Genomic DNA, 25,019 nt, shown 5'->3' on the forward strand with positions numbered 1-25,019 from the left:
TCATGCATTTCACCAGCTGTCCTGCACTCATCCAGGAGAATCACCGATGGCTTTGCATGTACATGTTCTGCAAAAATCCTTTTTTAAAATCGGAAGGTACCCATAATGCCTTTTCCTGTTTGCACCGCCCCTACGCTTATATATCAATTGCATCCCTCCAAACTGCTGTATAAACAAATAACAGAGTTTTTATGTAGCAAACACCAATATGTTCCATGATTTGAACATATAGGATTATAGGGAATGTGGTAGGAGTGTACAATATGATTGAGAAATCACGAGGAAAAACATGGGCATTGCATTGGATTCAGTAGTATAGCAGGGCATATTTCAAGACCCAGCATTCAGTAGTTAACCAAGAGTTTCCTGTCGTGCTTTCCCCCCTCCTCTTGTTCTTTAATGCGCACCTAGTGTCATTGGTTGTATTTGAACATATCCTGTTTCAGCCCTTGGGCAGCAGGGCGAGATGATCAGAGAGATGGTGTTACAGATAAAGAAGACTGAATGATAACAAGGCATTTTGTTCTTTTGCAGACGTAATGCGTTCCACAAAATAAAAGTGAGAGGAATGGCAGTAGTAACCATGATGCTCACCATGGGCATCTTTTGGGGCGTGTAGATCAAAAAGGGCACATTAGTAAAGGGTTCTACCACAGAAGTGCCACTATCTTGTGTGTGTTCTCAGTCTCTCCCTCTCCTTCTCCTTCTCTCTCTTTCCATCCTTTAATGTCCACTAGTCCCTTTCTTCCTGCACTTATTTACATGTGTGCACGTCGTAGACCCTCACGCACTCTGGCAGCTGACGTAGCAGCACCAGTGGAAGATGCAGTGGCATTTCTCCTTGCGCTTTTCTGTCCGTGTGTTATGGCCACGGCCACAGCATAACAAGTCGCAGCCCTCGATGCCGTGTGACGACACGTTGCAGATGCGGTCCCGGGTGCCAAACGAGCCCGTCTCCGGGTTCGGCTCACAGAAGTTGGGCGATCCCTCATAGTACACCAGATCTCGTTCTGTGGGGTGCTTGAAGAAGGCATATTTGGCCCGTAGTGTTTCCACCCAGCCTCTGGACTCCCGGTGTTTCTCCACCACCATCTCAGAAGCACTGTCGTACTTGTCTTTCAGGTAATCCCCCAACAGCCTGAAGTCAGGCTGAGCCCACCAGCAGGTCTTTACTTCACAGCTGCCTGATAGTCCATGGCACTTACAGCGCAGGTGCATGTTTTCCAGGATGGTCTGGAAAAGAGAAAACATTGGAAATTGGTATTAGTTTGCTGTTATCTATCAATGACCTTTTAAAATGAATGAGAAATTACATGTAGACATTAGCCATTTAATAAATCAAATGATGTAAATAAATCACTTTATTTTAAACACACATTTATAAAATATTTATAATATTTTATAAATGTGTGTGTATATATATATATATATATATATATATATATATATATATATATATATATATATATATATATATATATATATATATATAAAATATTATAAAATTTATATTATATTAATATTTATACTTTATTTTAAGGTGTCCTTGTTACATGTTACATGTACTTACTTTTATAATAACAATAAATTACGCATAATTACATGCAAGCAACCCTAAGCCAAACCCTAATCATATAGTAAGTACATGTAGCTAATTAATACATGTATAATTAGTGTAACAAGGACACCTTAAAATAGTGTAACCAAATATTTTTAAAGTTGACTATTAAATGAATAAATACATGTAATTGCATTTTAAAATTGTGAATTCAATTGCACTATTGAAATCACATTTTAAATTACAGTTAAATAAAACATAAAGTGAATAAATAATTTTTAAATAGCATTTTGACACAACATTTGCCAGTTCTGTTCTTCCTTTTTTCTGCCAGATGCTTTAATTTTACCAACAACCAACATTCAAGTTTAAAGGGGTCATCGGAAGCGAAATTCACTTTACAAGTTGTTTGAACATAAATGTGTGTTGGAAGCGTGTGTACACATTCATCCTATAATGATAAAAATCCACCTAGTGTTTTTTTAAAATCCCTTTCTCAAATCAGGCTGTTCTGAGATTCTTGTCAGAATGACGTAGTTCTGCACAGGCCCCTCCCACAATAGTTGATTGACAAGGCCGTCTTACCTTAGACCCGCCTTGAGTGAGCAGCGAGCTGTCCGCCATTGGCCGTTTCTCAAACGGAAGGCTGCATCCTCTGGAGGTCGCATTTGTAGGCTGCATACGTCATCAAGCCTGGTTTATTTCAGTTAACTGAGCATTACATTCGCGAGTCATAAGCATATTACAACAATGTAGGCTTAACTAAGAATAATGGTCAAATTTATAACTGTTAATGTTCTAAAATAAGATCTTCTTTATGACGTATGCAGCCTACAAATGCGACCTCCGGAGGATGCAGCCTTCCGTTTGAGAAACGGCCATTGTGTCCACTCAGGTGCAGGGGAAGACAAGATGTCTCCGGTTAAAGCCGTGGTCACACTAGACTTTTCGTTTCATTGATGCAAGCCTGTGCGAAGATATTTCGCTGCGTTGCAAAGTTCAAGCTTGGTGAACTCAATTGTTTTGAGCATGTGAAAAACGATTTTGCATGCTCAAAGTCTGCACTTTTCGTTCCACAGACTTCGATTCATTTGCATGCGATTTCAAATGTTTTCGCATATTGCTGCATTCCAAAGTTCAAGCTTGGTGAACTATGTCATGCGAATTCGCATCACATGACACCGTGTGACCAACAGCAGATCGATACGTCACAGCATGACCTCGTCGCAAATTTAAAAGAACATAAATTTAAAACTGCAGCGCTGCAGGAAAGTGTAGTAGATTGTATGTTTTTACATTTTAGATGTATTATTATTTGTCATGTTGAATTTAACTTTTTAAAAAGATGCTGCAGAGCATGACGTCATATCACGACCATTGCAGCATCTGAGGGAATTTTGCATGATCAAAGTCTAGTGTGACCGGGGCTTTAAGCGATTGAGGTGTTTTGTTGTTGGATGTAATAATGAATATAGCAGTCGTCATTTACTCCCGACATCTGAGCCACTGAAGTCGCAGAGGATTAACGTTACTTTCATTTTGAAGGGAATGTGTCAATCCCCGATCTGCCTAAATGCGTTTAAGTTTGCGTGAATCATTCGTGATCCAGCTTCATCTACAGGAGGAATATAAGTTGTTTTGTTTTTTTTATGAATCTTTGCAAATGGCCTTTCCTAATAATGTGGCTAAAGTAAACAGTACTGCTCGTCACCCCACGCAAGAGGGGGCGGGGTCAGCAGAGCTCATTAGCATTTAAAGCAACATGGACTAAAAAACGGCTTGATGAAATCAGAGCTGATTTTGACAGGGGAAAAAGGTGTTTTTTACACTACCATTGAGAAATTTTAACCAAAGTATGTTATAGACTTTTCATTAAGACCCTAAAGAATCATATCAACTTGTGGAAAATGGGCATCCGATGACCCCTTTAAAACGATTAACCAACCAATGAACATTTTAAGACACACCCCCTCTTCCACATATCACTCAAATAAGACGTAAGATGATCTTTCATTGGACAGTATGACAGAATGTGTCATTATTAAATCAGGAAATTTATTATTGATTTTCAGTTTTTTTTCAAGCTTATATTTTAAATATGATTTATTTATTATATTATATATTTTTAGAATTGTAAAATGTAAATAAAAATATTTTAATTACTTGTTTAAATTTAATTTTTAATACATTTTTTAATTATTAAATAGACTCAGTTCATTCCTTTTACATTTTGTTAACTGCCGTTTCGCTTAAAAGTAACTGGGAAATTTGACAGATTTGTGGTGTTTCAGACCAGAGTATGTTAGCGGAGCGGAGTTGAAAGTTTGTGTTTTGAAGGCTGGAGCATTGTTGTAAGGATCACAAAGGGTTTATCTAACCTGTAACCAAATTTAGTCTGAAGCGTTGCTTGTTTAAAAAATTGTTTACATTTACATTAGTCTTTTAGATGACGCTTTTATCCAAAGCGACTTACAAATGAGGAAAATAGAAGCAAACCAACCCAACAAAAGAGCAATATGTAAGTGTCATGACAAGTCTTGGTTAGTCTATAATTATATTTTAGCATATAAACAGCATCACAATGGCAGTCGTGCTGAATGTCGTTTTAAATATCATCGCTCTGATTATCTGTTATATTCAATCTGTACAGCAATCTTTAACATATGTGATATCGTTAAATATTGCCTGTGTTGTCACCCTGCCCTTTATAACGCAGATTTTGAAATCAGGATCTACATACGACTCCAACAACCTGGACTGCAACTTCTTCTGCATGCTCCCAGGCTCAGGCCACAGGTGTTGTTCAGGTGCGGAGCGTACAGACAGGCCCTTGCATTTCTCGGCTAATTCTCTTCTGAAGTCCCGCTTAATGGAGTGCGCCACCGGCGCTATATGTCTTTGTTTTGGTTTGTTTGCCTTAATTCACTCGCTATATTTAGCTGCAGAATTCCCCAGCTGCGGCGGAAGGCAGGTGTTTGCAGGTCCCTGGGGGTCTAGTTGGGGCCGCTAACATCATGTCCCGAACTCTTTGGCCCATGGGCAGGTCCTTCAGGCTGCGTCGATAACAATGGAGCATGCGAGGGTCCTGACAGGGCCGACTGTCTCAGTGCCTGCTCCTGTGGTCCCTCGCTGATCAAAGCGGCGTTCTGTTGCAGTGTGGTCTCGCCTATTGCCCCTTAAGCACCTTTAGCGCAAAAGACTCCAATTCTGAGTCATGACAGCAGCAGTGACGGGCTAAACCCTGAACCCCAGTGTTATTCTTCCCTCCCTGCCTTCTGCAAACCACCAACCGAGTGTCACGGATTCAGTACAGATGCAAGTTATGAGAGGCATGAAAGGATAAGAGAGGTAATTACCCAGTAATTTCTCATGAAAATACCAGTTTTAAAGTTGAAAGTCTCTCGGAAAAGGGATGAGGAGATATTTGACAGATCTGTGGTGCATTAACACCTTTGTGAACTGTAGGGTAAGACCCACCCAGGAGCGGCACAAGTACAGCTTTGTTCATTGTTTGGTTATCATGAACCTGCTGGCTTAAATGTGAAGTGTGTAATTTCTGTGGTACTACTGGAATCACAATCTGTTTCAGTGGCTCGACTGGTACAAAAACAACATTTGCTCAGCCAATCGTGTGAGTTTGGGGCGGAACTACCTTTTTGTCCGAGCAATGATAAAAGCAGCAATTATTTTGAATTTCTGTTCGGGGTGGTGCACATAGTACACACTTCACCTGAAGTCATTTCACAAACATGGTGTGTTTTCCCAGCTTTTACCTTTACACATTACATATGTCTCCCTCCGGCAAAGAGTGGACACAGTATTACGTTTCAAAACTGACGATGATATCCACAGGGGGAGATATAAGGATACTTAAATGAAGAAATACACAATAAGGCTTTAAGTATGTAGACACCAAAATGTCATGCTTTGGAATTAATTGGGGTCAAAACAAAAGTTGTTAAATATAAAGAGGGTGTCAAATTTGGGGTCAAAGATTTTTTGCAACGTAATACTGTGTCCACTCTTTGTTATTATTTTTATTTATTTATTTTTTATTTTTTTGAAAGAAGACACTTATGTTCACCAAGGCTGCATTTTGTTTAAAAACACAATAAAACTGTAATATTGTGAATTATTATGATGATATTTTCAAATAGGTTATCTATTTGGATATATTTTAAAATGTAATTTATTCCTGTGGTTGCAAAGCTGAATTTTCAGCATCATTACTCATCTTCAGTGTCACATGATCCTTCAGAAATCATTCTAATATGTACATTTGCTGTTCAAGAGACATTTCTTCTTATCAATGTTGAAAACTAATTTTCAAGTTAGAAAGCTTTTTTCAGTATTTGCTAATTGATAAAAAGTTCTAAAGAACAGCATTTATCTGCAATAGAAATATTTTGTAACATTATAAACGTTAAGTTAATGCATCCTTGCTAAATAAGTGTTAAAAAAAAATCTTTCCCCAAACTTTTGAACATAATTTTTGAACATTAATTTTGAAATCAAGATCATGAGTCTCTTACCATCCGTCCTGCCTCATTGTTGTGTCTGTTCATGGCACTCCGAGCATCTGGTCGGTTCTCACGAGCGTCTGCAAACTCTCGAGACACCAAAACCCCAAACTCTGCATCTTCACTGCATCCACCCCACTTCCATCCCTCTCCCGGCGGGCCTTTATGATGGGAGTCACAGCCGCACATTGTGGAGGTCCCCTCCGCACAAGAACGGGTCACTGCAAACGCCACTCCAGCTGAGGCAATCGCGTGAACAAATGCAGACTCTCTTGTGGCTAGAGAAAAGAAATATATATATATATATATTTTTTTTATGACATTTGTGTAAACATTTCTTCAAGTTATGGCTAAGTTTTCCTTGCTCTGACAGACACATGTCCTGGTCCAAAGTATAATAGAGAGTTGCTTAATTATGTTGCCCTTTAAAGGGTTATTTCACATTTCTTTTGTGGAGCATAGAGATGATATTTTGACAAAATGTTATTTATTTTTTGGAGTGTGTGTTGAAATGTTTTTTTTTATTTTGTGTCCCCCAGAAGAAAGTACACTCTAAGAAAAGTCAGTAAAAATAGGGCCCAATGCATTGTTAACATAAAGGAACTTTCCGTGTTGATTTTTCACTATTAATAAGCAGCAAATTAGGAGTTTACTGAGGCAAAGGTCATAGTTAATGGTTTTCTAATAGCGAGAATTGGACCTTAAAATTAAGTGTGACCAAAATATCAATACAATTTTTTTTTTTTTTTTTTTTACTAAAAATAGATCATTTTACCTAATGATTTTGAGTGCACTATATATTTATGCTTGTTGCAGTAGCACTCTGTTAGCAACATGCTAATTGCAAACTCAAAAAGTTGAATCTCCAGTGCTGTACTCATGGCACATGGAGTTGCTGCATATCTAGAGCATCACAACAGTTAGGATGCTGACTAGTTAGGAAGTCTGTGTTTTTAGACAGTGAGACAGTTCACTCTGTTTTGGAGCTGAGTCTATCCTGAGGCTCTTGTAAAAGGTTTGAAGGAGATCCCTGCCTGTTTAACTGTGGCCCTCCCAAAAGTCTCTCATCTATCTGTGCTGTGTCTTCAGGGCATGGATCATTTTCTGTGATGAGCTCTGGAATATACTGACGAGGTGTTTGAGCGCTGCGCTGTAAACGTCTCTGACAGCATCGGGACGATTGTTGATCATGTCACTTGTGGCTAATGCAGCCCACGGTTTCACTGACGCTGTGTCATCTCAAAGGTGTGCTGGTTTCTCTCTGGATAATGTTTCAGAAGCCCCCTGATTCTCCCACCCGTCCGAGCCCTGCGGCCACGTGTGTGAAAGCCAGCAATAAGTCTGCGTGTTTGGTTTCTGAAGGCATGTGCTGAGAGATGGAGTTACGCCCCCTTTGAATGCAACAGCTTATTATGTAACCAGACACCATCGTTTCACAATCGCAGCACACTTACTGTGGCTCCCCAGTTCGCTTGGTCCTCGCAGGAAAAACTGCAACCCAACCAACCCATACGACTTCATCACCCCAAACATTTAAGTGTTTCTAATGACAGTGATTCTCAGACAGAGTTTGTCAGGGATCAGTAAGGCCTGTAATGGTGTAAGCCCACACACATGGAATATACTGGTGTATTGTGGGTAATGTGAATTTGTGACCAAAACACAGCGCTTGTTCACAATGTTGTGTTTAGATGATGGATGTCATGGTAACATGCTATCATTCTAGTACAATCATTTTGTAATTCTGTCCAGCACTCCCTAGTAAATATACTAAAATGTATTTGAAACACATTTGTTTCATGCTAAGTATACTACAAAAACATTTATATATTTATGTACTTGCAATTGTATTTTTAACTACTAAACTGGTACTTAAAGTCTGTAAAATTTGATTGTGCTAAAGTGTAACTATTGCAAGTATACTTCAGGTACACTTTAAATATCTTGCATTTAAAGACCGATATTACTCAAAGATCATACAATCCTCATCGATAGTGACACTGAAACACATTTTAGGCTAAATATGTGCATTGTGTACAAGTAGTACTCCAAACAAAGTTTAATTATAACTTTTATATGAGTAAGTCTCAAGCGATATGTCAGTATTTTAACTATACTTAGTATGAAATAAATGTATTTTAAATATAGAAATAAAGTCACAAATAACTTTGGATACCACTAATTGTGTGGAGGGGGGAAAAAAATATTTATAGAAATATACTTTTATATTTCATGGAAGAAAGAAATGCAGTCAAGTTTGGAAAGACGTGAAGGTGATTACAGAATGTTAATTTTTGAGTGAAGTATCCCTTTAAATCCCATAATACACTGCAACAAGCTCAGTGAAAAAAATCAATCCATAATGTGGATAAGGCAAGAAAAATGTATCATTCAATACAAGAATGTATTAGTAAAAGTGTAATTGTTTAATTTACCTAATTTTGTGTGTGCTGTGTATTTTAATATTTGTTGGTGTATTTTGTCCTTAGCTTAGCAACACGCTAGTAGCAAACTATTGAAATGAGAGTCAAGCTGTAGCACTAACATTTCCATTTTAGTCACTTGTCAGGATGCTTTCTTAGAAGGAAGTCGCCTATTTAGACAGTAGTGAGGCAGCTTACTGGGGTTCTGACCGCAACTGTCAAAACCAACAATCAAAATTGTGATATTTAGTAAATGTTTACTAGATTTGATGTCATCTACCCTGCGTTCGAATATGCCTACTTCCCTACTATATAGTAACGTACATGAAATTAGTTCTATGTCTCGTAGTATTCATAAAACAGTTTATGAAAAGTTCCTAGAGAATCTACCACATTCTGAAGTACAATGTGTAGTGTGTCCGTATTTCATACTACATACACTTATACTATATACACTCTTAAAAATAAAGGTGCTTCACGATGCCATAGAAGAACCTTTTTGTCTAAATGGTTCCGTAAATAACCTTTAACTTCTGAAGAACCTTTCTGTTTCACAAAAGTTGCTTAATTATAATTTTATAATTCTTCAGATTATAAAAAGGTCAGAAAGAGATTTGACTGAATGGTTCTTTGTGGAACCAAAAATGGTGGTTCTATGGCATTGCTGTGACCTTTATTTTTTAGAGTGTAGAAAATACTTTCAAAATTCATCCTTATCCTCAGTAAGAGATTTCAGACTCAACTACTGTAACTAAATTAGCTAAACTAACAAAATTAGCATTTACGAGTCTTTGTCTTCCTGGAAAATAGTAATGACTCATTCTGCACTACACAGATTTTTGTCCAATCGGATGCCCTCTAGATTAGAATGACGATGTCTCTCCCACCATCTACAACTGATTAGCAAATAGCAAATTATAGTTCTGTGATGTAACTGAAGCCGTATGCTACTGAGGTCAATACATGTTTTAACTGGAAATGCATAAACACTGGAGCGAAAACTGTGTTTGACAAGCATTTCACAGGGTCTTTAAGACATTATGGACGTTTGTTGCCGTCTAGCTGTTTCTCATGAATTTGCAGACTCATCTCGCCCCTGGTATTCTTGTTTTATTCTTGCAGGAAGTTCATGTCCGCACACATAGACAAACAGTCCTTTTTAATAAAGGTTGTGTTTGGGCGCGCACCTCTCTGGGTTTGTGGCCAGAAGGAGGCCCAGTTGGTTCTGGCAGGCCCAGCTGGGTTCACCACAACAGAGAACTGTGAGCTCTGGGCCCCAGGAGCCCTGGCCAAGGGCCAAGAAGAGCGCAGCTCCCGCTACCTGCTGGGTCCATGAATCCGCCTTTGTCTCTGTGTTGTCACACCGTATTACCCACACAAAAGGGCCCAGCACCCCGCACCCCATAGCCCAGTTCAGCGCTGCCCAGAGCAGGGGCTGGCATTTCCAAAAGGAGCAACCCCCCCACCTCCTGTGACACACATACACAAAACACACATACATCTCATACCAGCCACTATGCCAAAATATTCCAAAGCCTTTTAAAAAAAAAAAAAAAAATCCAGTCAGGACGCATCAGGAAAGTCCGAACGCAAGCAGAGAATCTTCTTCCTTATCTTCACCTTGTACTGTCTCCTTCATCGTCTCCTCATCCCCCTCTTGAGTTCCCCCTGCCTTCCACCTCTCTTCCTTCGTGATGGGGAAGGATGGGAGATTCCCTTTCAGCCTGCTTTCATGACACAGTCAAAAGGGCGTGTGAATGGGGCGTCCGTGGGAGCCGGGCGGTAAGAGGCACACAGGGATGGCTCATACTGGCCTTCATGCACAGTAGGGGTCGAAGTGAACCCTCTAGCCCTTTTCTATTGCTTGTAATCTCATTTGGCCTCCCTTCTCTTTTTCTCTCGCTCTGTCTCTCCCTCTCTCACTGCTTGTTCCTGTCCAGGTCCTGCACTGTGGCTAACTGCTTTAGCATCTTAACTGTCCAGCATGTATAGGTGCGTCCCAGTTTGTGTACTACTTACGCCTGAAAAAATGAAACATGGAATGTTGGACACTTAGTGCACTCAACTTTCATAACTTTGCTTATATAGTGGAGGGCCTATCAGAATCTGATGCTGTAGGACAAAAAAACCTTCTAAAACTCGTACACTAGATCGTAGAGTACATAGTGCATTGAAAATGTGAATTTTTTTGAGGACGAGACCCTAGGGTCCTTTCTGTCCTAACTGAGAACCAATGCGACATACGACTTTATTTAAGAAGTGATTTGTTAAGTTGTCCTTGTGTCCTTCACCTCAACCATTCACATCTATAGAGTATCAGAAAATGTATGGAGAACCCAACAAAAGTAACATCAATAAATTTTTATAGCAAGATGTGCATGGAAATTGAAAATGTTACATTTCTACATGGACTGTTTGAAGTTTGATTTTTGGTGACATTTTCTATTGAAAAAGGAAGTTTGGGTGGGACTTGTCAAACTGGAATTGTTCATTTTTATACAGTTTTTATGTTTTAATCATAGTTTTTCTTTCTTTTTATAAAAATGTTCATAAAGTGTATTGAATTTTTAATCATAACATTATTATTAATGTTCGCCATTGTATTTTGACTAAAGCGGCCAGTCAATTTGGCTGATAAAAATAACATTTATTTAACTTAATAAAAGCTTTATATCTGGTACTAAAGATTAAAAAAAAAAAAAATGCATAAACATTTAATAATATAAGTATGTAAGATATATAAAAATATCTAAGATTTAATTAAAGAGAAATACAAATGGTGAAAACTGTCCTTGTGAAAAATCATGACTTTTAGGTAATATTAATAATAGCTAAATTACTGAATATACATTTATTTTAAAATAAGCGTGTTACACATTCTGACTAGCAAGGTTACTCGTGATTTTGTTTTATTGTCAGTGCTGTTGTACAGTAAATTGTAGTATTACATTTATGCTGTGGATATAGCTGATGTGTAGGATCTGTTTGAGTAATTATTTATTCCACTGAAGTGGTTTAGTTTAAAGCATTCAGCTATTTTAACTAAAGTGGAGTAATCCCCAATATACTATGTTTACATTTTTTTGAAACATTTTTCTAAACACATAATACAGTCATTAGTATCTTGCAGTGATACTTTTCTCAACATATTTCTGTCAACAAATTAAAGTAGTTCAAATATCACAATGCTGTCTTTTTAATTTTTTAATTTAAATTTCTTTTGTCAATTTCACTTACAAAACAAACACTAAACAAAGCACTGATTTGCCTCAAGCTTGATGCAACTTTATTTTTTGGAAAATACACTAACATGTGTTTGACCTCAAAGCAAAAACAGACTAAAAGCAGTTTCAGTATGTAGAGAACTGCAGTTTAAATCATTTACATTGGCTAGACTGGTGTGTGTTGTTAACCCATACCTTTATCAAGAACAGGTCCAAATATTGCTAGATTGTCCTTGATAGTGGTGCAGTTCCACCTGCGGCCTCGGAACTGATGCTGACATTCCTGGATTCCCAGTTTGACTCCCTCTGCTACACTGGGCATGATCTCGATGTAATTGCGGCAGAAGCGCAGCTGTTTTGGCACCAGACCAGGTATGGAGCCACACAGGATGGGTTGGGAGCCTAGGGACGAGTACTGCTGCCCAAGGGCCAGGGACCTGGAACACAAGTGTGAAGATTAAAGCCAATCGTGGGCACACCTGAGTCTTCTGATGGAAGACTGCTGTTCTGAGCGAAGACGTGAGCTAATCTTTTATTTAATGTGTATTTTTGTCAACATTATTATGGTTTGTATAGTTTACATGTTTACTTTAGTATTAGATGTAAATTGGATGTTAGCGTTGAAAGTTGTGATCTAGTCAGTTATAATAGTTATTATATACTTCTCGTATATGACCACTTATATCCACTGCAAGATTGCGTGTGTTTGAATAGTTATGTCTCTGCTGCTTCGGTTTTTAACCCAAATCTTGTGTGTGTGTGTGTGTGTGTGTGTGTGTGTGTCATTAGATATCTGGCTGTTTGCAAGTGTATGCATGTGTGTGGTTGTGTGCAGTAGCTGAGCTGACAGCAGATTCCTCAGAGATTTACTTCTTTTCCAAACAGTGAGTAGCTCAACAGTTTCATGAACACTTGGAAACAGGCCCAATCTATTAGTTATTCCAGAAACGATACTTTCACACTGGTAATTCATTTTATTGCCTTCTCTCTCTGTCCAAAATAAGAATAAGGAGATCACACAGTTTTAATGACGTCCTTATTTTGACTTACTTCAATAATGTAGGTGTAACCCTTACTCTCCTTTAGCTCTTATTGCTATTTATTGCATTTAAAAAAAAAAATGTATGTGTGTGTTATTGTCTCTTCGATAACATATGCAGAACACACACGCTCTGTCTGGAGCTGTAATAAGTCAAATTTTCAGTGTTATAAATCCTGTGAATGTTTGGAATAGATTCAGTTGTACAGCAGAGGAATCTATTAGCAGTTCTGTCCTCATTTTCTCACAGACGACGCTATAAAACATATCTGCATGAACCTCTGAACCCAGTGACATCTAATCTGTAAATGCCACAATCTGTAAAAATCATTTAGAAAATCATAAAGCAAAAAATTAGACTCGTAATTGTGATCAGATGAGCCAGTGTAAAAAGACATTGGAAAATGCAAGTAAGTGCAAACTTCTACATTCTATACATAATGCAGCAAGCTGCAATATTGCCTCACAACCATTTAAAACCTACAGTTTGGATAATAAACTATATTATTTTGCAGAAGAATTGTTTATTCTGAGCAAATCAAACTATCTTTTATCATATTGCCATTGCGGTTTTAAACAATAAGTTTTAGGTTATAGTCACAATGAAACAGAAGTAGTGGCAGATCTTTACCTTCCATATTGTGAAGTACATTGGAGTATAACAGTTTACTGAAAAAAAAATAAATAAATGTATGGTGGGGACTTTGGGACAATGGATTCTGTCCATCCATTGGTGATTGGATGAGATCTGAATGGGAGTTTGCAGTCTATTGTAAGAAATGGGCAGAATTTATTAGTTTTCCAGTCATTTTGAGCTGGATTGGATTTTCTGTTTCTATTATCACATTGGTCGAAAACGTCTTGACTTTGCTCACATAGTAACAACTTTTTTAACAAATTGTTTTTTTGAAAATTTCTTTAAATTCTTTAAACCTTTTCCCACTTTGTTACACTTGTGTTGTTCCCAGTCAAAACGACCCTCCTTCAAAAATATGCTTTTAGTTTTAAAATATGGATTTAGTCTTTTTTTATTTATAAACTTATATAAAACAAAGGTTTTATGTCTCAGTTTTTTAGTGAACATTGTCACAATTATCCACAAATAATACTTTTTTTTTTCACTCAAGTTGATAAAAACATTGATTTGGTGATAATACAGCATGATGAGAAATTTACAAGCAGTTTTTAAAAGACCAGGAACACCAAATTATTTAAAGGATTTTCAAAACAGATGAAATTATTGGAAGAAGTAAATGCATTCATGGAAGAATTGTTTGCAATAAGATTAAAATACATTTAGAAAATAGATAACATTCTCAATAAAAGCATCCTTACACTGCCGAATATATATAATTTTTTTTTTTTGTATTTTTTTCCAGAACCTGTGAATTGAAGCAGCTGCCCTGAGTGTGCAAAGACAGTATTCCATGCTTTTCTGATGAGATATGCTGCCTGACAGCGCTGGCATAGATGCTGTCTTGTGGGCCAGGGGCTTACCTGGTTCCTCCTTCGGGCCAGTGGAGGATCACACCTATTAGAGATCAGCCGCTCACGATGACCTCAGGCCCCCCGCGGGGTGCAACCCTATCACAGCGCCAATCTCTCTGACAGATGAGTGTACTACTGCACCCCTCACACACAAAAGCCCTAGCATTGAAGTCAGAAGAGAAAAATCCCCCTCAGAGGCTTCTCGGCTTCTCTTTTGCTCTCCTCCCTCGCTCCAGTCGCACACTCTCTCTGTTTGATGTTGTGTGAAACCGTGAACACAGAGCTGGGAGATGTTAACGGGCTGCCAGGTATCAGAGGAGGAGTGAGAGGTGAGTCTTTGTATCAGAGGAGCCGAGAGTCTTATGTCGAGATTACCTGCGCGTCTCGCTGCCTTTGATGCATCATTTGGGTGCGTCACGGCACCATCAACTTTGTCAGGGAGTTGACGTCATAACGCTGATGTTTGTGTCTGTGGGTGAAAGTGGCTGCGTTCAAACAGCTGCACAGGTAAACATTACATGTCTCTCTGTTATATAATATGTCATTCTATACTACATTCTGTGAAGGTAAATTGTCAAATGTATCACTTAAAGCAGAGGTTCTCAACCCCCCCAATGTACACACAACATTTGAAGAATCAAAAATGATTCAAGATTCTGAATTTGCATGTTTTTCAATAAAAACAATAGCTATTGAAAGGGAAAAAAAGACCTGGGCCTCGTTTATAAAACATATGTAGAATCAGATTTGATCCTAAATTCAATGGATTTCATCCCACATCAAAAGCGAGGAGCAAATTGGGATTTATAACAGCAAACCTGACACGAAAATGTTCTCATAGTTCATATACATACTGTACTTATTACACATAAAGGGATATATTTGTGGGCATTCTATAGATGGATATCTTTTGTGCATATGGACGTTTTATAAATCATTTGTAGGAACATTTCGGAAATTGTTGTATATCCACATTTAGGATCATTAAGATCATGTAGGCCCAAGATTTCATTTTTTTTCTTGAATCTTACTTTTTTGAATTTTATTGAAGTGTTAATTCATTTTTAGTATAATCGGATCATTTTATGTCATCCTAGGAATTTGTCTTATGCCCCCCATTGGGCCACAGACCCCTGGTTATGAACCACTGAAAATAAAATTCTGTTATTGTTTACTCACCCTAATGTCATTCCAGACAATTATGATTTTTGGTTCACCTATGGGACACAAAATAATATATTTTGAAGAACTGTTTTTGTCCACACAATGAATGTCAAGTCAACAAGACCCCATTGACTTTCATTATATAGAAAAAAAACATTGTTTGTGTCCCACATGGGAAAGTTTTTGAATGAGGGTGAATAAATAATGGCAGATATATTTTTTTTTTTTGGGGTGCACTTTCTCTTAAAGGAAGAGCAGTGAAACTGGTGCCTGTTTTTCTTTGCCTGTATTTATTACCGTAATTCCATCCAAGAAGCCATGGTTACAGTATGACATTTTTATAGTGTGTCATTCATTTACTCCACCATGTATTATTCCTATAAGTTTGGATTATTATTTTCGAAGTGTCTGACAGAAACCCGGCCCCTTACATAGGAACTTACTGGAAGTGGAGCCTGTTTTTCTGCTATGTTTGCTGAGTGAGTAAGTGGCATAATTACACATCTGCTTGCAGCATAACTGTCCATTAATCTCTCACCCATGTGGATGATTAGTGTGTTGGTGTGTGTGTGCATGTTGTGCTGAATTGTGGATCAGCCTTTCTCTGCACTCGACAGTGTCTATGTATGAAGTAGAGGCTCCTAATTAGATATAGATGTGTTTGATGAATTTAATTACTAAACCGCATGCTTTGATACACACCTGAGCGTGCTTTCATCGCATGCTTCGCGTCCTCAGTGATCTGTGGTTTGTTTGGTGATCTGCACCATTGACTCTGAAGTGGATGAGAAGAGGAACGCTTCAGTGTGGGGGGATCGCACCAAAACCGTTTCGAGGAAAGAAGGGTGCGGCGACGCGACCGAGTGGGGAATACAAACATTGGGTTGATGCGAGTTGCTAATTTGTCTGCTGGAATCTGCTACCGTGAGGAGACACAATGAAGCTTTAGGGTCTAGCAGGTGCTTGTCTGAGCAGGTTTAGGGCCACCTCTAGCCTTCAGGTGTTATCGTTCACTTTCCGTGTTGCTGGTTGGGTGGTGACTGCAGTGCAAGATGAAAATAATGACGCAAGCATTAATGAGCCATTGCAAACCACAGCTACAAGGATTATGAAGTGAGGGAATTCCTCTCTACACAAAACAGAGAAATGTTATTTTGCCATTGGCTAAAGATTAAAGGGATACCCACCCAAACATTAAGTCCCTTGAAAAGCTCTTTTCAGTATAATGAAAGTGAATGAGGGCTGGGGTTGTCAAGCTGACCAAAAAAGCATAAAATTGTTTTACAATTTAGGCTTTTATTCACATATTAACCCATTCTAAGAAAACGCTGTAGCCTACTGAAGGAAGGAATTTTCTGAATGAATTTTTCACAAGTGTTTTTCCCATATTTTGAATTATGCATTGTGTTTTAGAAAGGAAAACCTAACTGATAATGTCCTGGCTGACAATCCCCAGTACGTTTTTCTTACAGTGCATTTAACATTACACATAGTCACACTCATGCGAGAACAAACCTAATTATTTCTCAAGCAAATACGACTGAGCTTACATTTAACATATTTGATGTGCTCTATGTATGTGCGTTGGTCAGTGTTTATATCTGCATAAAAGCCGAAATGAAATCTGTTAATCGTGAATGGTTCCCCTAGTAAATAGTAATACATTTAAAATACACTGAAGTATAGTTCAAATCTATTAGCGTATTTACAGACCTATCGCTCAAGACTTGCTGATATAAAAAATTATAATTAAACTTTATTTGGAGTACTGCTTGTGCAGAATGCACATTTTGTCTCATCTGTCTTATTTTGTGAAAAATCAATTTAAATTTAAATCATTATTCACTGAAAATATTTAATCCTAGCTTTTCTAGGCACATTCATACCTAATTCATAAATTAACCTTTCTTTTGGATTGAATGTTTTTAATTATTGTCGATCCAGTACACAAAGCTGATCTAAATGAATCGTTCATGAATCCGACTGATTTAATTCTCGAGAACTCAATGACTAAGTAATGTGGTGACAGACTCGCATAAAAGTCTTCTGAAGATTTATATAGCACATGAATCATACAAGCAAGTTTTACAATTACTTTAATTGTGCTTTTGTGTTCCCATTGTGTTCACATGGAATTTATTTATTTTCCAGAATTTCTCATTTTCTGTTTCACAGAAGAAAAACATACTGAAAAGAGTATGTTCCTGTATGTTTGAAATTACATGGGTGAGTAAGTGATGACATTATTTTCATTTTTGCATGAACTATCCCTTTAAGCTACCTTTTTTTTTTTTTTTTTTGCTCACCCTCCAAATAAAACCAACCTAGACAAAGCATATTTTAATGTCATTCTCCAACTGCTTCAGCTCTCATCATTATTCGTTCTCCAGCTTCTCCAAAAAAAAAAAGTGGGCGACGAGGCACCTGTCTGTGACCACACTGCTGAGTGTTCTGTTTTTGTCCAGAGGCAGAAGAAATAAGAAACTCTTTGAACTTGTGAGTTTGTGACATCCGACCCCTGGAGCTCTTGAGGTTGATGCCTTGTTAAAGTTGTGTTTGAGTTCATTACAAGGCCACAGCTTTGGCCTGCTACCCCAGGCCCCAGACAGGTCAGGGTACATTCACCACACATTCCTGGCCAGCTTCTGCTTTATTTGAGAGCTGCTTGGAGATACATTGAGGTGTGCTTTAAACCATGCAGTGATCTTAACATTTAGGCCATTCATTCAAATATAAAGCTTTATCAAGTACTCTCATGTCTCATCACACCTTAGTGCACTCCCATAACACATCTATGCCTGTCTGAGCAGCATGCGCTGTATCACTACTTTGACTCCTCAACAAAGTCATGGCTTATTCAAATCCCAAATGTTGGTCAAGATTGACAGAATGCTTAAACATCTCTGTATTGTTGGGTATGGATCTCTACCCTTCCCTCAACTCATACTTGACATTTTAAGACAGGAAGTAGGAGATGAGAGATTTTTGGAAAATAACACACACCTTTTTGTGTCAAATGTATGGAAAGCATGTGTGCCTTAGGGGAGAAAAGGGATTAGAGAGAGAATCACCTTGTCATAATTAATTCCTCTATTGAATGATGGAACATTTGTGTAATTTAACAAACGCCTCTAATTTAAATGTCAGTGAAATGGTCTACAGTTGATTAATTTACAATTTCCCACTGGGAAATACAGTGGGCCATACAGTATATTCTCCATTTCAGAGACTTGTGGTACATTACAGTATTTATGGAAAGTATCACTTGAATTTTCAGAATCATATTTGGAATTTTATCAAATATTCCAAGTTGTCTCCATTTCAGTTTAATTATATGCTGCTTTAATTTTGGTCAGATGCCTTATTATGACTTGAGCTCATTTTCCACTAACTTAAAAAGCCTTAAAAAGGAAAGAGAGAAAGGGTTGGTAGCCTGAGGATGGGGCTTTTCCTCAGTCACTCTGTCAGAACAGGAACACAAGCTCCGTCAACAGTTCAGGTTTTTTCCCGCCACACTTTTGACTGGCATTTCAACTGCTCTGGGCTTATCAGATAAAAAAAAAAAAAAAAATCTCAGAATCCTTGAAAAATGTTCAAACTTGTTTTCTTTCTCTCGGTTCCTCTTCTTTTCCTAATGACACCCCATGTACCCTTGCTATAGTGAGTGAAGTTACCCTAAAGTATTCGTAATATAATCAACAACGCACTTCTGCAAACGTGTCAGTGATTAATGCGTCGCGGGTGTCTGTTTTCTGTGAATTTTACATGGGAGGTGCCCACCCACTGCACTGTTCTCTGATATAATGATTGAAATAACTAGTTCCAAACAATGTTGTTTATTTCAGTGGGGAAATGGTTTTCAGTACGTTTTGTTGGCAGAATCAAATACAAGATGCAAACACTAGCTAGCTAACTTAAGAAGCTTACTGAGAGGACAACAGATAGTAGTTGCAAGCATGTCTCAGTATCAGTACTGACATTTACAGATAAGTTTAGTTCCTCCTTGGGTAAGACTTCTTAAATATGTTTTTCATTAATGTTATTATTGTTTGTCATATTGTACTGAATGTTACTCAGAGGAGTTTAATGGAAATGTTTAACTCTAGCTGTAGTTTCACAGTTCCTGAAATGTGTAAACTCCAGATTTTTCTGAAAAAGATGATCTTTTAGTATTACATAGCTTTTCATTATTTAGGACTGTTGATAAACAGTTGTAAGAGGAATCATTTGGGAAAACTGCTTGCGTTATTATTTTATATCACACTCCAAATCACCCTGAAAATCCATCTTAAGCCGCTGTTATGAAACAAAATAGTTAGTTTCTAAGTCTAATCAGATACCACATGGCAAAATACAACTGCTTAAAAGCTTGATTTTCCAGTAGGGGAATGTGTGCGTTTTTTTTTTTTCTCGGGTAGAACTATTTGTGCAAGGCTCCAAATGATGTAAGGACAGTACGATAACTTCTAAACCTCAATCCTGAAACTGCTGGCCTGGTGCTGTAGTACGGAAACTACTGTGACGTTACGGCTCTGTGGCTCTGTCTCCGGGAGCTGCTGCCTGCCACTGCTCAACTAGCAGAGCTGTCAGAGAGCTTTGACTCCACCGGCAGTCCCTGCGTAAGCGACCTGACACTTTTGATTAAAGTTGTGATGTATTACACAACTCTCTAAAGCCCTTCTGAAAGAACTGAAATGGACTTAGAAGTTTGGTTTTCACCAGAGCCATGATGGTTTTTCCAATTCCATTCGGAAGCCTGACCAAACATTAGCCAAATGTCAAAATGTGGTAATTACAGTCTAATGTACTTTTATTGTTTTTTCAATGCTTAAAAAATGTAATTAATATTTTGTAAGTAAAACTTTTAAAGATTTACCTTTAATGAGAGAATTACGCTTAGTGAACATATCATTCTTATAAATTGGATCTTTTTAGTGAATCTGTTGATCCAATTTACAAAACTGAATGATTCAGTCTTTAGAAATTCTCCTTTCTGTTCCATGGAAGAAGGAAGTCATTTGGAATGAATAAATGATAACAGAATTTTCATTTTTAGGTGAACTGTCGATTTAAAGAAACCTCTGACAGACACACACCAGCCTCAAAGTGTGTGTATTATGTGTGTGTGTGATAGGATGACTTCAGAGATAACCTCAGGTGGTCTGGATGATCCAGAGAGCACAGGTGTAGTCTGTGCCCATTCATCATCGGACCCTGAATGAGGGTAACTGCATTCTTCTTAATCCAGTTTATTTAATAAGTGCTTGTGAGTCAGTCAGAGCAAACACTGGCATACTAAACCTTCCTCTGTGTCATAACAAGCAAATAATCAGTCTAGACTAAATGCAAAACTGCAACTTGCCAAAATCTTAGGAAATCAAAAGTTAGTGCTTAATATGCAGTTATGTGAAGCAGAAGGGTGGGCTAAAGTGTAAGGGATGGGTCAATGGTGTAATTATAAATGTAATTACAAGCAGGTATTTTTTAAATAAAGTACAATGTCAAAACATGTATGCATACACAATAAGTGCATTGTAGTAAATGATTAATATAAATGTAAGTACATAGTAATTAACACTACTTAATTTAAAGTGCGACCGCAAATTCAAAGTGTTAACTATTTTAAAGTAACCACCTTTTTTTCTTTTTTTTTTTTTTTCTTTCAGTGTACCTAATTCATCCCACACAACTGCTATGCAACAATACAATTGATTGGTTTGCAGATACTGAATCAATACATTTGAAAACTAATACTCTTCTGACCAGGCTATCTGTTTCACCCTCCTTTTCCTAAGTGGCCCCCATTATCCCTGAACATCCTTGATCTTTTCACACTGAATTGCAGCTGGTGGATTTTCTTGCGGTATCATTAAAGCAGTGACACCGGCTGACATGCAGGAGGGGGGGTTTGGTATGAAGGGTGTATAATGACATTCCTCTCTCGCAGAGATGAGTCAAGTCCCATTGAAGCCAGCAGGGGACCAGAGCAGGTCAGAATGCTTACTGGCCTCCCGATGCTGTCTCCTTCATGCCTATTCTCTCTCTCAAAAAAAAAAGAGTTTTCCGAATTTTAATTAATTCAGAATTAGAGTTTTATGTTAAGTGCTTGTGTATGTTTCCGTCTGAAAGGGCTCTTTCCTTTTGAGACCATAAGAATAAAAGCCTATATATCCTTAATGCGAGCCACATTGTTACGATAACAAAAAGAGCAGCTTAAAATCCATATTATATGTTAAAAATATAAATTTAACCATCAGTTTACCTAGTTTTTAGCTTGTTTTTTGGCAACTTTGAGTAAACTATAAAAAACTATTTTGAAAAACTAAACCATTTTAAAAAGGTGGACTGCGCACAGAATGCCAAATGTGTTTTTGAGTTCTAAAAGTAATTTAAAGTAATTAATTTCTGTAAGCTTCTCTAATATTTGATAGTGTATACGGTTTCGAGCAGTTCATTTCCAGTGTTTTGACGGGTACTTCAGATAATAAGAACTACTGAAAAGTGTTTCCAGGTCAAGCTGAGACTTGATCATCTGAGGTCAGGTCTCTTCTGAGCCGTTGTGTTGTAACCGAGCTGAAGTTTTGATAGATAACAGATGAACGGCGGTGGAAACAGCCAGCTGGATCCGAACGGATGGTGGCTTTGCGGTGCTGTTGTGGGAAGAAGCCACAAATACCTTGTTCCTCTCTGTCTGGTATTCGGAGTGACTACTGATTGTGTCTCAGCTTGCTCGTCATCTGTAATGCATGTGAAATTGAACAAAGCTAGACTGGCTGATTGCTTTCAAGAGCTCTCGCTGCTTAAGACTGAGCTTAATTAGTTCATCTTGAGAGGATAAAGTCAGATATTAGCGGCCTGGTAAGCTGTTGAAACAGATTAGGGAAGAAATTGGCCTGATTATTGCAACTCTGTTCATCGTAGATTTAAAGTCCATTCAGTTGTGAAGGGATTAAAGGAGAGGATCTAGCAGGATGAATTAAATTCTCACTATAGGACATAAATGCATTTGATTTATTCATTTAAAAAAAACTGAACACACACACAATTATTACTGTTAATATTATATGTGACCCTGGAGCACAAAGGGTCAATTTTTGGAAATTGAGATTTATACACAATCTGAAAGGTGAATAAATGAGTTTTCCATTGATGTATGGTATGTTAGGATCGGATAATATTTGGCTGAGATACAACTATTTGAAAATCTGGAATCTGAAGGTGCAAAAAAATCTAAATACTGAGAAAATCGCCTTTTAAAGTTGTCCAAATGAAGTTCTTAGCAATTCATATTACTAATCAAAAATGAAGTTTTAATATATTTACAGTAGGAAATTTACAAAATATCTTAATGGAACATGATCTTTACTTAATATCCTAATGATTTTTTGCATAAATGAAAAATAAATAATTTTGATTCATACAATGTATTTTTGGCTATTGCTACAAATATACCCCAGCGACTTAAGACTGGTTTTGTGGCCCAGGGTCACATATTACTTTTGTTTCTATTATAGCCTTTTTTATTTTTAAGGTTGATTTTTTTTTTTTTTTTTTTTTTTTAATTTTTTACTTTTTTAAATAATATATTATTGTTTTTTTGGCTAAAACTAATTTGTTAGGAATAACTATTAAACAAATGTGTGCCTGTGTGATGTAAAATCATAAAGCTGAGATTGTTTTATCACATTTTGTTACATAGCACCACTAGTTTTGAAAGTTAATGTTTATTTAAATCCCTCAGTAAAGATATTTCACCTGCTACATTCAAATGATTTTCTATGAATCTATTTCTGTTCATTTTTAGGACCGCACGTTCACTGATGCCATTCAGATCTCCTTCAGGTAGAAGACCAGAAATGATGACGCATCTACCTATTTACCTGCAGCCATGTACATATTCATATCACTTTCTTTCTCACGCTCTCATTTTCTCTCCCCTCCACTTTATCCATTTATCCAAATCAAAGAAGTTATGCATTGTCAGTGGGTAAATATTACACCGTTGTCAGTGAAAACAGCTGCGGGTCAATGACTCGAGACTCCCTTGCTCTTTGTCAGTTTCTTCTGGTGGCACTAAATGTCAACATATGAGTAAAGCCATGCAAATAATAATGCTTGAGCCCCGTGGCCTTTGTGTGTGTAAGTCTATGAGTGCGACTGCATGTTTGGCAGCTCTCGCTTCATAAACGAAACCAGAAGATGCTGGTGGTTTGGAACGAGAGTGCAGCGGGGACCACATGCTAACTGGGACTACTAAAGCACATTAGTTCTGACAAGTATTGTATCATGAGCCAGGGGGGCTTTTGTCGTACGCCTACACAAATATTTTTGCAAAAAGACTCATGTTACAAGAGAACCCTGTGAGGTCAGTGGCATTTTGAGGATGGGGTAATTAGTGGAACTATGACATATCAGCACCATTCGGAGGTAAATATGATCTTTGCTGTAGCGAAATCTAATGAACATAAGTGTTTTAGCAGTACTAGCCTAATGTCAAATCGGAATAACAGAATTCGAACAAATGGGAAAAATTCTATATATATATATTAAAATAAATACAAAATTATATTATTTTTCAAACTTTAATATATTTTAGTAATATAAGTAGTTAATTATTTAATTTGTTTATATATTTAAATAGCTAAACTCAACCTGTATATAAAATAACTTTATATATATTAAGTATATGAAAGATTTTGACTTTAGTTTCAGTTTTTAGTTTCTTGATGTTATGTTTTCATTTCAAATGAATAAGCTAAAAAAAAGTACCATTTATTAAAGCATGTGCGGTATGTTTATGTGGCCCATTTCAATATACTTTGCATAAATTATGCTGCAAAACAAGCTCTTATTTGATTATTTGGACAATCTCTTTGAACACATTAAAGTAGCAAGTCAAAATTTTTACAATTGCAAATATGATTATAATACACGACACAGCGACTTTAGAGAAAAATAAATGTTCAAAGCAGTTTCAGGTTTATGGTGTAATGATACTCGGGGTTAAACCCCAATGAATTTATTGAGACCCAAGCCAAGGGACATCCACACTAATGCCCCAATTAACACTCCTAACACGGCTGGAGTGCTGAGGCTATTAGCGAAGACAACAATATACCCCATCCAGCAGCCTGCTGGCTGATACCTTAACCTAACCTTATCTCTGACAAACACTCTGCATCTATTTCACAACACTCTGAGCTTCAAAAACAGCCTCGTTCGAACATTCAAAATAAATGGAGCCGGGCGAAACGCAGCAGCGAGGAAAAAGACAGGCTAGCCTTTTCCGTCCCTCCAGTGGCTGAGGTTAAGATTCTTTGGACTGAGCCGAGAAGCTTTTTTCCACGCAGTCAACTGAAAGTGTTCTGTATTTACTGCCCTCTTAAAAATGATCACTGACCACCATTCTCCCCCAGTGCTACTGGAGAAAGTGATGCAGAAAGTGGGGATCGTTGCTACTCACCACCAGATGGGATAGCCTCCAAGCACCCGAGAGCTGGACAACCACATGCACATGAGATATCCAACCAGGTACAAATCCATGAGGTATGTCTTGTGTGGATGGAAATTGCTATTGATCAATACATAGAATTCCTAGAGAGG

At 37.6% G+C, this 25,019-nt stretch overlaps 1 protein-coding gene across 1 annotated transcript; it reads right to left on the bottom strand.

Moving 5' to 3' along the window:
• wnt3 (wingless-type MMTV integration site family, member 3) lies at positions 1–25,019 on the bottom strand. The gene is made up of 4 exons (XM_058793650.1): positions 24,880–25,019; positions 11,921–12,162; positions 6,091–6,356; positions 1–1,233 (listed from the first exon to the last, which is right to left on the bottom strand). The coding sequence occupies exons 1-4, from the start codon at positions 24,957–24,959 to the stop codon at positions 784–786; spliced, it is 1,038 nt and encodes a 345-aa protein (XP_058649633.1). The 5' UTR covers positions 24,960–25,019; the 3' UTR covers positions 1–783.

The sequence above is a fragment of the Onychostoma macrolepis genome, chromosome 12, assembly GCF_012432095.1.
Source record: "Onychostoma macrolepis isolate SWU-2019 chromosome 12, ASM1243209v1, whole genome shotgun sequence".
Classification (NCBI taxonomy): Eukaryota; Metazoa; Chordata; class Actinopteri; order Cypriniformes; family Cyprinidae; genus Onychostoma; species Onychostoma macrolepis.